Below are 14,607 nucleotides of genomic sequence, written 5' to 3'. Positions count from 1 at the left end.
ATTATATTTGCAATAACCCTATTTCCAAATAAGGTCACATTCTGAGGTACCTGGGGTCAGGACATCAACATATGAATTTTTCAGGAAACACAAAATAAACTATGTGTATTTTGCCACAATAAAAAAATGTTTAACCTTCTCCCGTGCAGTAAACTGCTTCAAGGGCACCTATGGAAACATCTCCATGTGAACCTCACTGTCCAGGAGGCTTCTTTCACAATAAACACCATAGAAAGCTCTTGACAGATATAGTCTCCACAATCATTTGAACAACAGCCACTCCCATCTCCTCTGCTCTCCCCTGTATTGCTACTTGTTGCTGCTGCTGCTGCTGGAATGTTGATAATTACTCATCCTGGGATCCCTTACAGAGGGTTGTGTGCCACAGTTTACCAGGTGTTGCTAATAATATGCCTTATTATAAGGTTTGGGAATGAGAAGTAATGTTTTAGTTCTACCAAAAATGGTTGCGGTGTGAAGGGTGAATTAGGCAGGTGGGACTGGCGAATGTGGGAATTTTGGGCAGGTGCGCATGGTGAATGTAGGATGTTTAGGCAGGTGTGCATGGTGATTGTGGAATTTTTGGGCATGTGTGAATCATGAATGTGAAATGTTTGGGCAGGCGTGAAGAGTGAATGTGGGAATGTTTGGGCAGGTGTAAATGATGAATGCGGAATGTTTTGGCAGGTGTGAATGGTGAATGTGCAAGTGTTCAGGCAGGTGTGAATGATGAGTGTGCGAGTGTTTTTTATGGCTACGGGATTCCACTACTAATCACCTGCCTCAGAATTTCAGGAGGCAGAGACATTTGGCAGAGGTTTCCTCCAGTTGCCTGACCACCAGGTATATTTCAGTGGACTCCAAATCCAGTATGATTTCCATTAAGTCTGTAGGTTTTATGAGACCTGATGATTCTTCACTACTGTTTTCTGTACACATATACTTTAATAACACATGAATTCATGATAAGAAATGTAACAAATCTGACTTTCTCAGTTACACTCCACTCAAAAACACATGAGTTTTGTCTGTTTGATTAGTACTTCCATTCCTGGTAAGGTTCAGCAAGAGATGAGCTTTCTGGACTTCAGTGACTACATCCTACCTTGCGGGGTACTTGCAAGAATGAAATAAATGATAGTGATAAGAGTAGTAAAAATAGTAGTAAAAGAAGGCTAGATTCAGTGACTCACGCTTGTAATCCCAGCACTTTGGGAGGGAGGCTGAGGCGGGAGGATGGCATGAGCGCAGGAGTTCCAGATCAGCCTGGGGAACATGGCGCAACCCTCCACTCTTGTCTACAATAAGGTTAACAAAATTTAGTCCACTGTGGTGTCACACACCTGTACTGCCAGCTACTAGGAAGATGACATGGCAGGATCCCTTGAGCAAAGAGTTCCAGACAGTAGTGAGCCATGGCAAAGTCAGTGCACTCCAGCCAGGGTCACCCTGTGAGACTTGGTGTCAAAAACAAACAGTTTTAATATAAAACCAACAGTCATACTGTTATGGGCTGAGTTGTGTCTGCACAAAATTCATATGGTGAAGTCTTAACCCCTAGAACCTCAGACTGTAACTGTATGAGAGATAGATGGGGTCTTTAAACAGGTAATTAAGTGAAATGCGGTCATTAGAGTGGGGACTAAGGCAATGTGCCTGGTGCCCTTATAAGAAGAGGAAATGAGGACACAGACATGTTCAGAGGGAGGGCAAAGGAAGACACAGGGAGAAAAGAGCTGCCTACAAGGCAAGGAGGGAGGCCTTAGAAGAAACCAACTCTGCTGACACCTTGATCTCAGACGTGTAGCCTCCAGAATTGTGAGAAAATACATTTTTGTTGTTTAAGTCACCCAGTCGATGGTAGTTTTTGATGGCAGCCTTAACAAACCAATGGAAATACTTTTAGTGCCCCTCAGGAGGTGAGCATTATCCTATCTATTTTATGACTTAGAACTCCTGCTCCTCCTACTAATATAATGAGCATGTAATGATGCCTGTATCTGAGCAACTGAGCAGTGATGAGAAAACTTCAAACTTTGGGAATTATTTTACCTTAAGTCCATGACCACGACAGAATTGCTTCTCCCTTTCACACTCATCCTACTTCCACTACTACAATACTCTCACGAATTCCCAGGAACCCTCCTCCATTTGAATGACCTACCCTAATGATTCATTCAGAAGACAGACACTATCTGCTGGGAATTCTCAGAGCATTCAAAATCCAGTCTACCCCTGTCGGGCCTGGCATTCTCTGCCTCCCTTGTGCATACAATGCTCCTAATGGAAGCAAGCCCCTCACCTCAGCCCAGGATCCCATAACTCCCACTTTCCCAAGCGCTTTGCTGCTGCAATGATCATTCCTCTCTCCTGAACCATCAATGGTTCCCTCTGTATTGGATCACTCCCCAAGCTGAGGAGGGAACTCACTTTCTTCCCCCATGTCCTTTTATAGCTACAAATACATTTATCTGCTGCCCTTCAAAGCAAAACTGCCTCAACATATACAATCCACTTCATTGGAGTCATTTTCCAAAACTACCTGGAAAGGAAAATGAACCAGAACAGCTGAAACAATGCTGAATTATAACTTTGGGGAACTCACACTACGTAATATTAAGAGTGATGTTAATTCTATAGTAATCAAGAGAATGTGGTAATTTGGAAAAATCAACACATCAGAATGGAGTTCACCAATAGACTCACAGACATGATATATTGTTTCAGCATAGGTGGTATGTAATGGAGAAAGAGTGTGTTTTCGTGAAACAGTGTTATTTTCCTCCTGCCCCTTGGCCACTACATTGATTGATTTTTATTCCCCTGGGTCCCTTCCCTGTGTTTATCCCTTTGCACTTCAGCTGCTCTTCTGTTTAGTGGCCTCTCTGCCCCACCATAGTGTGACAGCCCCCACAGCAAGTACCAGGTGTTGTTGGTTGTTCTTCCAATTTCCAGCATCCCAAGTATTTCTTGTAACATGGCAGGCCACTCGTGCATGTCTACTGAATTGATGAATTAACTTTTTGTAATGATCCTAACAGAAAAACATCTCCCTTGTTTGGGAGTCTTTATTGGAGATATGTTTCTAGACACCTTACATATGGTCTTTGGTTTCGTACTGGACACTCTACGGTAAAGGCTCTGCATGGTGCTCTGGAGCTCCTGCAGGTACCACATAGGGGAAGTAGGCAAAGCTAGACTACAGGCTAACCTGAGTCTGGGCAGAATATCCTGAATGTCCTTGGAACAAGGAAAGATAGGCAGCATGGTGGGAACTGCCATAGGTATTTTCGCACCAGCTCCCTATCTGCCTTGAGGCTGACACCAGGCCATTCTTCATCCATCTCCCTAGTTGGAGGTAAGCACAGGCCTTTCTTCATCATAGGGTACAGTTGTGGAGTGTAAAATTGCTCACTGCCTTAGGGTATGGGGTGGACTCCCCACCGGCCAAAGACCAACCATCTGTGCCATCCATCACTGAGTACCTCCCATTCACTGTCACACTATGGGAATAGGGATATGGTGCTTATACAATGCTGATCTTGCTTTTGCTTTGTCTACGAGCAATCAACCACTTGGATCTGTTTGGGCTCATTGTCTCCATATTGGCCAAATTTAAGAATATGTGAAAAGGCAAACTAATGATTTTAGTGGTGATCCTCATGTCCCTGTTAGATACCACAGTGCTGCTTAGGGACTGCTTGAGCAATTGACACACTAATGTATTGAGTTGCGTGGTGTAGCATAGACAGAATATTGATTTATTCTTCATGGCATCACACACAGCAAATAAGTTTTCAGCACATACTATTAACTTACGTTTGGCCTTGTCACACCTCAGTTATTTACAAATTAACTTCAGAATCTATGCCGTGGGTGACACCAGCTACACTGCTATGAAACTAACATATTTAAATCAGATATTTATTTTCTGAATTCAAATGTATTTTAAAAGTTGACATTCTTACTTAAAATTCAAAAGCAGGTTATCACACACTAGAAATGCAGCTGTAAGGAAAAATGAAATGACAAAGTTTGAAATCTAAAGGAAAAAAGGAAATCTAAGTAGGAAGCCAAATTTATCTGCATGTAAAGCCTGCTTGATGTTATTTCCTTTATTCTTCATAGCAAGTATTTTTAGTTTACATATTGTAATTTCTACTTTAGAAATGGAAAAACAGTCCCAAAGGGTGTAAGTATCTTGCCCACCATATCAAGGGCACTGTGTGAGAGGCAGGATGGAAATCCATGGCTACTTCATGCCATAGCCTGTAAAGAGACAGTGTAGGTAAGACCCAAGCCATCTTGCTTCAGCAGGTTGCCCTGGTTGCTTGACCCTTTCTTCTACCTAGGCCCTAATTCTCTCATCTAGCTCTATAGCCCAGGGACTTCTCACATGTTCTGTGGCAAGCGGGATACCCTAGGAAAGGAAGGAGATGAGGAGACACAACACGGGGTATGGCCGAAGGGGCAGGGGGCTTCTGTGCCCACTAGGGGCATGCCCTCCATATGTTAAGCTAGCCAGAAGCTCTCTGAATCCTGTCCTTTTGATTTTGATGAAGATTTTCATTATGTAAGTGTGACTGATTAAACTGTTGTCCCGTCTTTGGGGATCAACTTAACCTTCTGTCCCTCTCCCTTCCTGAAGGTTGAGCAGAGGGCTGAAAGTCCCAACACTCTTATTCCCCAGCCTAGAGCTACCTAGGTGCTGCCAGCAACGCACTAGCATACAAAAAGAAACCACTTTGTGGAGATTCTAAAAATTGTAGGAGTTGTGTGCCAGGAAGCAGGGTCTAGGACCAAATATGTATTTCATAATATCATCCCTGTGCACACCAGCTCAATCAGAATACAAAATTTCAAAAATGATACTTAACTTTTTTAAAATAGAGTCTCTATCTCAAAAAAAAAATAATAATAATAACCTCTTCCTGGACCTCCTGGGCTCAAGGCATCCTCCACCCTTTGGCTCTAGAGTAGCTGGGAAGAGAGCTACATAGAGACATGCATACATTATGCATTCACTCTTTTATTTTTGTAGAGAGTCTTGTTCTGTTGCCCCATGTGGTCTCAAACTGCTGAGCTCAAGCAATCCTCCTGCCTCAGCATCCCAAAGTGCTGGGATTATAGGCGTGGGAAACCGCACCCAGCCACGATTTTCAATATTATCAAATACCTGGGAAGGAAGTGAACAAAAGATGAGCAGGCCTTCTTTGGTGAAAGCTGCAAAACTTTATTGAGATAGTTTAAGTCAAATATCTAATATAAAACCGGTTTGTGTTGTTTCAGCTTTTCTTCATTTAAACTTGTGGTTGCCCTTCACCTGTAACAGAAACATAACAGGTGGGAACATTACTAGCAGAACTGTGTTTAGATGACATTAAGGATATGGAAAAGACACCAGAGTTTTAGTTTTCTACAATGGACAAAACCAGAAGCCTAAGAGTCACCCTTTTGCTTACATTCAGGTAGACCTCTGTAGAGACTTTGACAATAGTTGTCCAAGCGGATGCATTAAAGATATTTTTCAAACACACCCTGCTTCCTAGTGCTACAAGGAAAGCAAGACAGTCCGAGGTTCAAACACATTAAATGAAGTGAACCCACTAAAGAGAGGTTTAAAGTAGAAAGCAAACATTGTGCATAGTTTTGCTCAAAATACCAGCGTCACACAAAAATCCTAAGAAACAAAAAAGGAACACATGAAAAATGTATAATTTTTGGCAAACACTCTTTTAATGTTCTGGCTTGAATCTGCGGTCTGGATGCCAAATGGGCTCCTGGAAACGGTCTGAATACTATCTTGAAAGAAAACGGTTAATGTCACCTTAGGAACTGCATAAGTGAAGTGAATAGAGAGAACAGCATTGCATTTGTTTTTACTCTATTGTGCAGAAGGGCAAAAACATTTATTTGGGCTCGTTCACCCTTCTGTGGTTTGTAAGGTACAGTAACCGTTTGTCCCCAGTGTTCTCCTACCGTGATGTCAATGTGAATCATGCCTCTTTTAACACTTGAAAGCATTCCCATTTGTACAATTAAGTATATGGCCGCATTACTCTTATGCTATCACTATCAGTTTTGTCATCAATATGTGATAGCGTTATGAACCCTGTCACACATGAAAAAATGGAAGGATACGGAAATGGAAAGAGTAGGACAGCTGAAAAACCCAAAATTTATTTCTAAAAGTAAATGTTTTTGAGGGACAACTGGAAAATTTCACAGTTTCTTCCACAGGTTTTGTGATGCTTAGATAATCGGGTATTCGAGAAATAAATAATGTATGCTTTCCTAGCTTATCAACCATTTTATCCACGCTCTGATCAAGATTGTATTCGCTTTCAATAAAGCCCTATATTAAATCACTCTGTCTTGTTCATATTCCATGTCGTGCTTTTTCCATTTTCTTCATGATTCTGTAAACGACTGAACACTCTATTTATAGCTAATTTTCAAAACAACAATCTTTTAAATTTATGACATTTGAACTACTTTTCCTTTTACTAATGATTCGTATCTGTCTTTTATTCATTACTTCTTTCTTTTTCCTTTAAGTTTATTCTGTGGCTCTTTTATTGTTATTTCATAGTATTCTTTTCCTTTATCATGTAAAATGCTGTTTATTTTAATAAGACGCGCATTGAAAGCTATGATCTCCCTAAGAATACAACTGAGGCTTGTTCAGTGGGTCCTGGAAGTCATGTGAGAACTATCTTTTAATGTAAATAGTGTAATGGAATGGTTCAGCAGAGTAGAGTAAAAACATGTAGGTAATTTCTCCCTTCAACATGGGGTGCTTCCTTTAACTTCAAGAGGTATTGTAATTAACAGTCACCAATTTGGAAAACATGTGCAAAACAGACTTATGTCAACTACTCAGGAATTAGCACCCTGCTGTTGTTGAACTACAAACCCTATCACATAATGTCTCAAGGCAGAAACCTGTACTATGTAACCTATACTATGGTTAGAGGTGACTCTACTATATGAGTCTTCAATCTAATTACACGAAGTAGCTCATGAAGACTGACAGGAGGGCAGGGGGCATGCTTAGCAGAAGCATCTTACACCCACCTTGAGCATCACTGACCTACATGCATTCTCCCTACTTCACTGGCCACAGAAACCTGATGATCTCTTGCCATTTTATCATTCAGTCATTCAAGGCTTCACTGAGGGAAGACTTTAAAACACAGTTATTCTTTAAGAGCCAGAGAATTCAGAATTTGACAAAATCCAAGAACACTCATACAGGACTCCATACAGGAAAACAAACATCAAGCAGAGTGCCCACTCATTTTCTTAGGAACCATGAATCTCAACTCAGACATTATAATTGGACGGAAGCTGACTGTTGTGAAAAACAAATCATGAAAATCAGAATATCTTGGTCTTCTACCCAACAGAACCAGAGCATGTGGAAATGAGCAACGAAATGGATTTTAATCTATCTGATGTGCATTCACTCTTCTCAGTAAGAGCAAAGATGGGTGTGGAATTTATACGATTCATCTAGAGTCTCACAAATTATGGTAGAGCTGGTACTAGAATCTGCTTCAGGGCTCAGCATACTTCACACAAACTCTTATTGCATATGCATTATGTATTTGTTAAAAGCAGAAATGAGAAAAGAATCTGAAAACTGTTAGCTGTTGGTTATACACCAAACTAAGAAAATGCTGCCGTGTTTGATGATTCAAAATGACTTTGACCCAATTTGTTTCTGCATCTGATTGTGTTTAAGTCTTGCAATCTGGCATTTGGGTCTGAACGGCATTTCAAAGAAAGTTTGCATTTGCACTGTGTTTTTAAAGTAGCAGTAATGTTATCTCTCTATTATCAAAAGTATAATATTGTGTAAATGAGAAAGCACATAACTTTGCATCTTGTTGGATAACATACCTGCTTCTGGCATTTTACAGTGTTCTCCCTTGGGTATAATCTTCACCTTGACGCCAGCACCCAAATCCAGATTTAACCCCGGTCTTTGACTCACGCAGCTCTTGCAGATCACCTTCCATGTCACGCACTTCAAAATACAAAGGATATCGATGTAAGCAATCTGACATGAAATATAAATAAGGAAATGATGATATTCTTTTCCTTAGCGTTATGAAATAAAGCCTGAGCCGGGTGTAGTGGCTCATGCCTGTAATCTCAGCACTTTGGGAGGCCGATGTCACTTGAACCCAAGAGCTGGAGGTGGCAGTGAGTCAAGACCATGCCACAGCAATCCAGACTGGCTGACAGATGACGCTCTGCCACATTAAAAAGAAAAAGGAAGAAAGAAAGAAAATAAAATGAAAAAATCTCTGTCAGCGTGGTAATTAATGTCATGCAAAGATGATACACCTTTGTTTCCCTGTTTTATGATACTTTATTGTTTTCTGAGTCAGGGTCTCACTCTTTCGTCCAGGCTGGAGTGCTGTGGCACAATCAAGGCCCAGTGTGAGCCCAACCTCTCAGGCTCAACAGAACCTCCTGTCTCATCCTCTGCAGTAGCTGAGCATATGGCTAACCCCACCACTAAGGCTAATTTCTGTTTGTTTGTTTTGTTTGAGACAGGACTTCTCAATGTTGTCCAGGCTGGTCTTCAACTCCTCAGATCAAGGGATTTGCCCAACTCAGCCTCCCAAAATTTTGGGATTACAGTCATGAGCTCCTGGCCCAATGTCTTATTTTGAATTACAATCTAAGAATAACTCATACGATACGTAAATTTCCCGCACTTTACCTTTGTGTATTATGAACAGCAAGTGTCAACTATCTATGAAATCTGAAGTCAGCCGCATGAATGCCACTTTAATCATAAGTGAAACGTAATTTTCCGAAGAATTAGATCAATGTTTTGGTGGGCCTCTGGCAAATCCTACAGTTGGGACACCCATCCCTTGTTGAGGTAACTTGGAGATTGTTTGGGTAGTTAATCAACGTTGTGGTATGCTTAGGACCAAGAACCTTATATGTAACTTTACATAAATGAATCCCATTTAGAATAATGTACCAAAAGTAACAGAAAAATCATTGTCTTGCAGTGCGACTACGGAAAGTAGGCCCAAATTCCGTCAATGTTTCGCTTGAAAATGCTACCTGTTGAGGATACATTTTCTGTTTCAGGATAATCTTATCCTACTGTGACTTTTCTAACTATGAATGTATTTAAACAACTGTTAAAACCCCCTTAAAATCACACTAATATAGCTCCCTGTATACTAGGGTCCAGAATTATCCAACTTTTCTCCCACATACTGTCAAAAAGACCGATCAAAGGAAACAGTGGCTGTCATTCATTGAGTAACTGTCATTCTGGAGTTACTATCCTGCTTCACTGAACTGTTTTGTCCTGAGCCAATACTGAAGTACCTTACAGTACAGACACAATCGAGTGTTATGCATCTTAGGCAAACTGCTCACTTTTTATTATTACAACACGGATTGTAGGAAGAACACAAACCTTTGAACATAATATGAATTCCTTCTCTATGAGTCAAGTGTTCTTTGCAAGCCTCAATCTCTGAGCCTCGGATTTCTTATTTATACAGTGGGGCTAACATCCTTTTGCAAAGGGACCTTATTCACGGTGTTTTAAGTTCGGGTGACTTGGCACTCTACAGTCAATTAATGGGTGCTTACAACACTGTGGACACCATGGGCTGAGAAGATCATACACCAACATTCTAAGAAGATCAAATTAAACTAGTGAAATAATGTACATTTTTATACACCAAATTAACTGTTTAAAGTGATTTAGTAGGGACTGTATTTTCAAGCATACAAAATCCATCTCGAAGAATAAAATAAGTTTCCTTATATCCAGGGACAGCATGAGGGTGCAAACTATACTCTCCCCTTTCCTGCCTAGTTTGAGCAAATGTTTGGTATCTTTTCCTAGTGTTCTCTTTCCTCCTGTTACTGCTCATGGCATAGGGCACGACACAAACATAGACCTTTTCCCGCCCCATAGACATGCTTTCTTTCCCTTCCCAGCACCTTGGATCTCAGCTCTATCCTGATCTTCTTCTGTCTTCTGAACAGGCGTAGGATCACGACTTTCAGCTGCTGTTTCCTCTTCTTGGGGCTCTCCATTACTGGGCTCCTGGGATTGGCTCTGTGTGTATGTGTGTCAGTGGGTGTGTGCAGATAAAAAGTTTTGTTATTAATACATGTCAATAATATAAATATACAGAATACATAGATATTTCTTATATAAGTACGTCTAGAGGCATTCCTCCAACACTATCCCGTATACCTATTCTTCATAACATTATTCTTTCCTCAGAGAGGTTACTCAAAGATAGATATCCTCAAGGAATTTGGAAGCCATTTTAATCTATGTTGCGATGAATGTGTGTAATCTGTTCTGAATAAGCATGAGGAGGAATTTATGGACAAAATCTGGGCACACACGATCATCCATCCACACAAAACCCAAATATCCTCTGTACTAATCTCTCCTTCATGGGATGCCATGATCATCTTTTATCAGCATGGGAGTCCATTATCAATGGGAGACCATAAACAATGAACCAGCATTCTGATAATCCAACAACACAACACTATCAGAAAAATAAGTTTCTGCTAAGACAAAACATCGATTGTTAAGACATTCACAAGCAGAGGCACAATGAGCTCAGGAGGTTGTGAACTTCTTCTTGGTATAGGCCTATACGCTGATCTTCCTCATCAACACATATTTCACTCTGCAAACAGAATACTGTGATTGGGAAAATGCACTTGACAGGACAGCTGTATTCGACCACTTTCATCGTCAAATGTTAACTTGGTCATTTTCTTTTCTAATTTAGAAATACTCTGAAAGTACCGGGGCAAGTATGAGTATGTGCATCTTTTGAATCGAATGCTTGCAAAGCCACTTAAGTAGGTCTGTCTAGCTGAGCAATGTCTGAAGGCTCCTGGCAAAAAACACAGGGTATTTCCCATGAGGTTGGTTTCACAACTGGACACTCCATCAGGGAGACAAGCAGGAAATTACAGCTAGAGAATTAAAATTGAGTGACCACGAATTTTGTTACATAATGATTTGCTAAGCCCCCGCTCCCCACCACCAACCCAAATCACTTTTTTAGGAACTCAGAACCCCACCCACTGGAATCTCCACAGTGGAGTTGGGAATTTGCTACACAGCAGTGGGCACTCCTCACAGGACACCTATACTCTACACACCTCGGGGCTGCGGTCACTAGCCCGCAGCGTTCCCCGTCCTAAGGACCCTTCCATACCGCTCATGCCATCCCTCCCCGGTCCCGTCTGGGGAGTCTAGAATCTTCTGTCAGGGTTCCAGGTGCTTTTGGGACTTGGAAACCTCCAAGAGCACCCCAGCATCGCCCCAGTTTCACCTGAGCCCCTCCACTCCTCAGCCTTCCTTTCTTCCTAGTTATGGCTGTGACGAGACAAGAAGGTCCATGGGCGTGGCGTGGCATCAAAGGGACGACGACTTCAAGGCCCTTCTCACTTTGAGTCACTGACCACGCCACGATCCAGAAGCCTGCTGACTCCTCCTCACTCTCACTCACACTTCAACTCCCAGTTGGATCGGCCTGTGGACCTACCCGCTGTGTCTCAGTAGGAGAGAAAGAATACAGACCTCAGGAACCGGAGTTGCCAGCTCACAGCTCCGCCGAGTTCCCCACACTGGCGAAAGGGCCGATGGGAGGACGCCTAGGGAACATGCGCACAAAGGCGGGCACCAAAGGAGCATGCGCAGTGAGGTCCCCTCTCGCCTTAAGGGCTGTGGTGCCCCTCCTTATCCCGCCTGGCCCTATCCTGTGCTCCTTCCCAGGTCCCCATGAACGACTTTGGAATGCCTCCTTTCTGTGTGTGGGCTGCACCCCACCCAGGACTCAAATACCCCAAATAATGTCACCCTTCACAACTCACCCCATGGCCCGGCCCGGTGGCTCACGCCTGTAATCCCAGCACTTTGGGGGCCCGAGGCGGGTGGATCATGAGGCCAAGAGATCGAGACCATCCTGGCCAACATGGTGAAACCCCGACTCTACTGAAATTACAAAAGTTAGCTGGGTGTGGTTGCGTGCACCTGTACTCCCAGCTACTCGGGAGGCTGAGGCAGGAGAATCGCTTGAACCGGGGAGATGGAGGTTACAGTGAGCCGAGATTGCACCACTGCACTCCAGCCTGGTGACAGAGCAAGAGCCCGTGAAAACTAACAAACAACGGAGAAAACAAACAAACAAAAAACCTCACTCCATGTTCACCTGACCCTCCTCCCCTCTCCTCTGTGACCCTCCTTATTCCCATGCTCGGGACCACACAACCGCAGACCTACTGGCTAAATTGAAGTCAGCACGAAAAAAGGAAGTCACCACCTCTCCTTTCACAGCTGTGCAGGGACAGAAGGCAGAGAACAAGGCGCACGGGCAGCAAGGAACTTTCATAGAAAGGGACATGCACATTGAGCCAGGGACTTTGCAGGACAGGGTAGGGTTTTCCGCTGTCCCCAGACCCACATCCCCAGGGCGTTTGTAGTAGAAAAAAGGAACTTGAGAGCTTTCGTTTCTCTTTGTCCAATCTCATGCATTCATAAACGTTGGGAACAGACAGCCCCTTACTGGAGGATGTGTCTCAGAAAGACTTTTTGTGGAAGAAATAAATTATTTTCATATCTTTATTTATCAATCCTTTTTTATTTTTATTTTTCCAGACAGAGTGTGGTTCTGTTGATCAGGCTGGAGGGCAGTGGCAAGACCACACCTCAATGAAGCCTCCCTCTTCTGGGCTCTAAGAATCCTCCCCAGTCCCTGCTACTACAGGTGCAGACACAACACCTGGGTAATTGGTTTCCTTAATCTTTAGATAGTGGTCTCACTGTGTTGCCCATGCTGGTCTCAATTTCCTGGGCTCAAACGATCCTCCCACCTTGACCAGTTTTATAAATGCTTTTATTAATCAGTTTGTTCTCTGGTTCTGGGTTTTCTGCCATGCTTCCAATAAACATAGTTGAATAAATTCTTCTGTAGACTAAATACATTCACACCTGTATACGTTTTTCTTTTTAGGTTGTGTTATTTCAAATTTAAATCTCTGGACTGGTAACTGATTTCCCTGAATATATCTGTAGGTCATTCAGACAGTGTATGTTTCAGAAATAGCCAAAGATTCTGATTGTACGCTCTAGGCTCAGTTCTGACCGGAAAACAAGTCCTGCCAGTCTCCTACCTCAAATATATGTTCGTATATTGACCTGATCCCTGGGACAAGCTTCCCAGACTGAAACCATGGTATCACAAAGCTGGATGCTTTCTTGAAGGGATAGAGTAACATCCATATTTTCAATCCTTGTGTAAATAAATTAATTAATGGATGAAATGATGTATGCCATAATGTGAAGCAGATTAACAGGTATTTGATTAAATATGTCACCAAATTTTCCTTTAATAGATCTGATCGTAATTATTTCAGTCTTTGTGGGTCATGTAGGTTCTGTGGCATATTGTTCTGTTTTTTAGAAATGATACTTTTAAATGGAAAAAATGTCCTTATCTCAATGGCTATGCAAAACAAGTCATGGGCTGTATTTAGATCTCAAACCATAATCAGCTAGCCCCTGGATTATGTTTTACTTCATATATTTAAATGCTGTATTTTTGTACCAGTACTCAAAATATTAACAAAGGAGAATTCCACCACCAGGTAAGATTTAGAAAGCCTCAAGAGAAAGTCACTTTAGCCCTGAAAATGAGAAAAAGCCTCATAATCTATGGCATTATCTTTTCTTTTGCTTTGTTTTTAGATCATGAGAGACCGGAGGTAATAAGGCAGCCATGGGAACCGATACAAAAGAATGACTAGCCCTCTGAGGAGGGATGACACACAAAAACTACACCACCTCTGGCAGAGCATGTGTGGAAAAAGTGACAGCCATAACAGGGGGTAAGAAGAAAACCACTGAAAATGTAACAAATTCATTAAGTTCAAACACAGGCATTTGAGAGAGCTGCAATCCTGGGAAGTCTCACACAACAGTGGAATTCAGGTTCACAGACAGAAAGAGATCCTGTCTCAAAAAACAGAGTCAGAGTCTGTAAGACTGGATAAAAAGCAAGAACAAAAATAAGAGATGCTGGTGAGTTTGTGTAGAAAAGGCAACGCTTACACCTGTTAGTTGGAGTATAAATTAGTTCAACCATTGTGGAAAGGAGTGTGGCAATTCCTCGCGGACTTAAGAACAGAAATACCATTTGGCCCTGCAGTCCCATTGCTGTACCTTTGGGTACAGTCCCTCCCTCCCTCCCTCTGTTCCTTTATCGCTCGCTCCCTCGTCTCTCACTCTTTCTCTTTTTCTTTTTCTCTTTTCCTTCCTTCCTGTTTTTGTTTTTTTTTTTTTTTTAATGGAGTTTCACTCTTTATTTTCCAGACTGGAGTACAATGGCCCGATCTCAGATCACTGGAAATCTCCGCCTCCTGGGTTCAAGTGATTCTCCTGCCTCGACCTCCCCAGTAGTTGAGATTTACATGCATACACCACCACACCTGGCTAATTTTTGTATTTTCAGTAGAGATGGGGTTTCACCATGTTGGCCAGGCTGGTCTCATACTCCTGACGTCAGGTGATCCACCCACATA

At 42.2% G+C, this 14,607-nt stretch overlaps 1 protein-coding gene across 1 annotated transcript; it reads right to left on the bottom strand.

Moving 5' to 3' along the window:
* Positions 1–5,212: 5,212 nt before the first annotated feature.
* Positions 5,213–11,663, bottom strand: LOC114674730 (X antigen family member 1-like). The gene is made up of 4 exons (XM_077988492.1): positions 11,609–11,663; positions 9,994–10,111; positions 7,906–8,032; positions 5,213–5,323 (listed from the first exon to the last, which is right to left on the bottom strand). The coding sequence occupies exons 2-4, from the start codon at positions 10,087–10,089 to the stop codon at positions 5,301–5,303; spliced, it is 246 nt and encodes an 81-aa protein (XP_077844618.1). The 5' UTR covers positions 10,090–10,111; positions 11,609–11,663; the 3' UTR covers positions 5,213–5,300.
* Between the last annotated feature and the right edge of the window lie 2,944 nt (positions 11,664–14,607).

This window comes from Macaca mulatta, chromosome X, assembly GCF_049350105.2.
Source record: "Macaca mulatta isolate MMU2019108-1 chromosome X, T2T-MMU8v2.0, whole genome shotgun sequence".
In the NCBI taxonomy this organism is placed as follows: Eukaryota; Metazoa; Chordata; class Mammalia; order Primates; family Cercopithecidae; genus Macaca; species Macaca mulatta.
This window is presented reverse-complemented; position numbering and strand designations above follow the sequence as displayed.

Excerpts from the sequence above, each read along its gene's own strand:
- LOC114674730 (XM_077988492.1), bottom strand. The coding sequence starts at position 10,089 with ATGGAGAGCCCCAAGAAGAGGAAACAGCAGCTGAAAGTCGTGATCCTA. Across the intron at positions 8,033-9,993 it reads GGATAGAGCTGAGATCCAAG|TGCGTGACATGGAAGGTGAT; the intron begins GTGCTGGGAAGG and ends TGTATTTTGAAG. Across the intron at positions 5,324-7,905 it reads CTGTAAAATGCCAGAAGCAG|GTGAAGGGCAACCACAAGTT; the intron begins GTATGTTATCCA and ends TTTCTGTTACAG.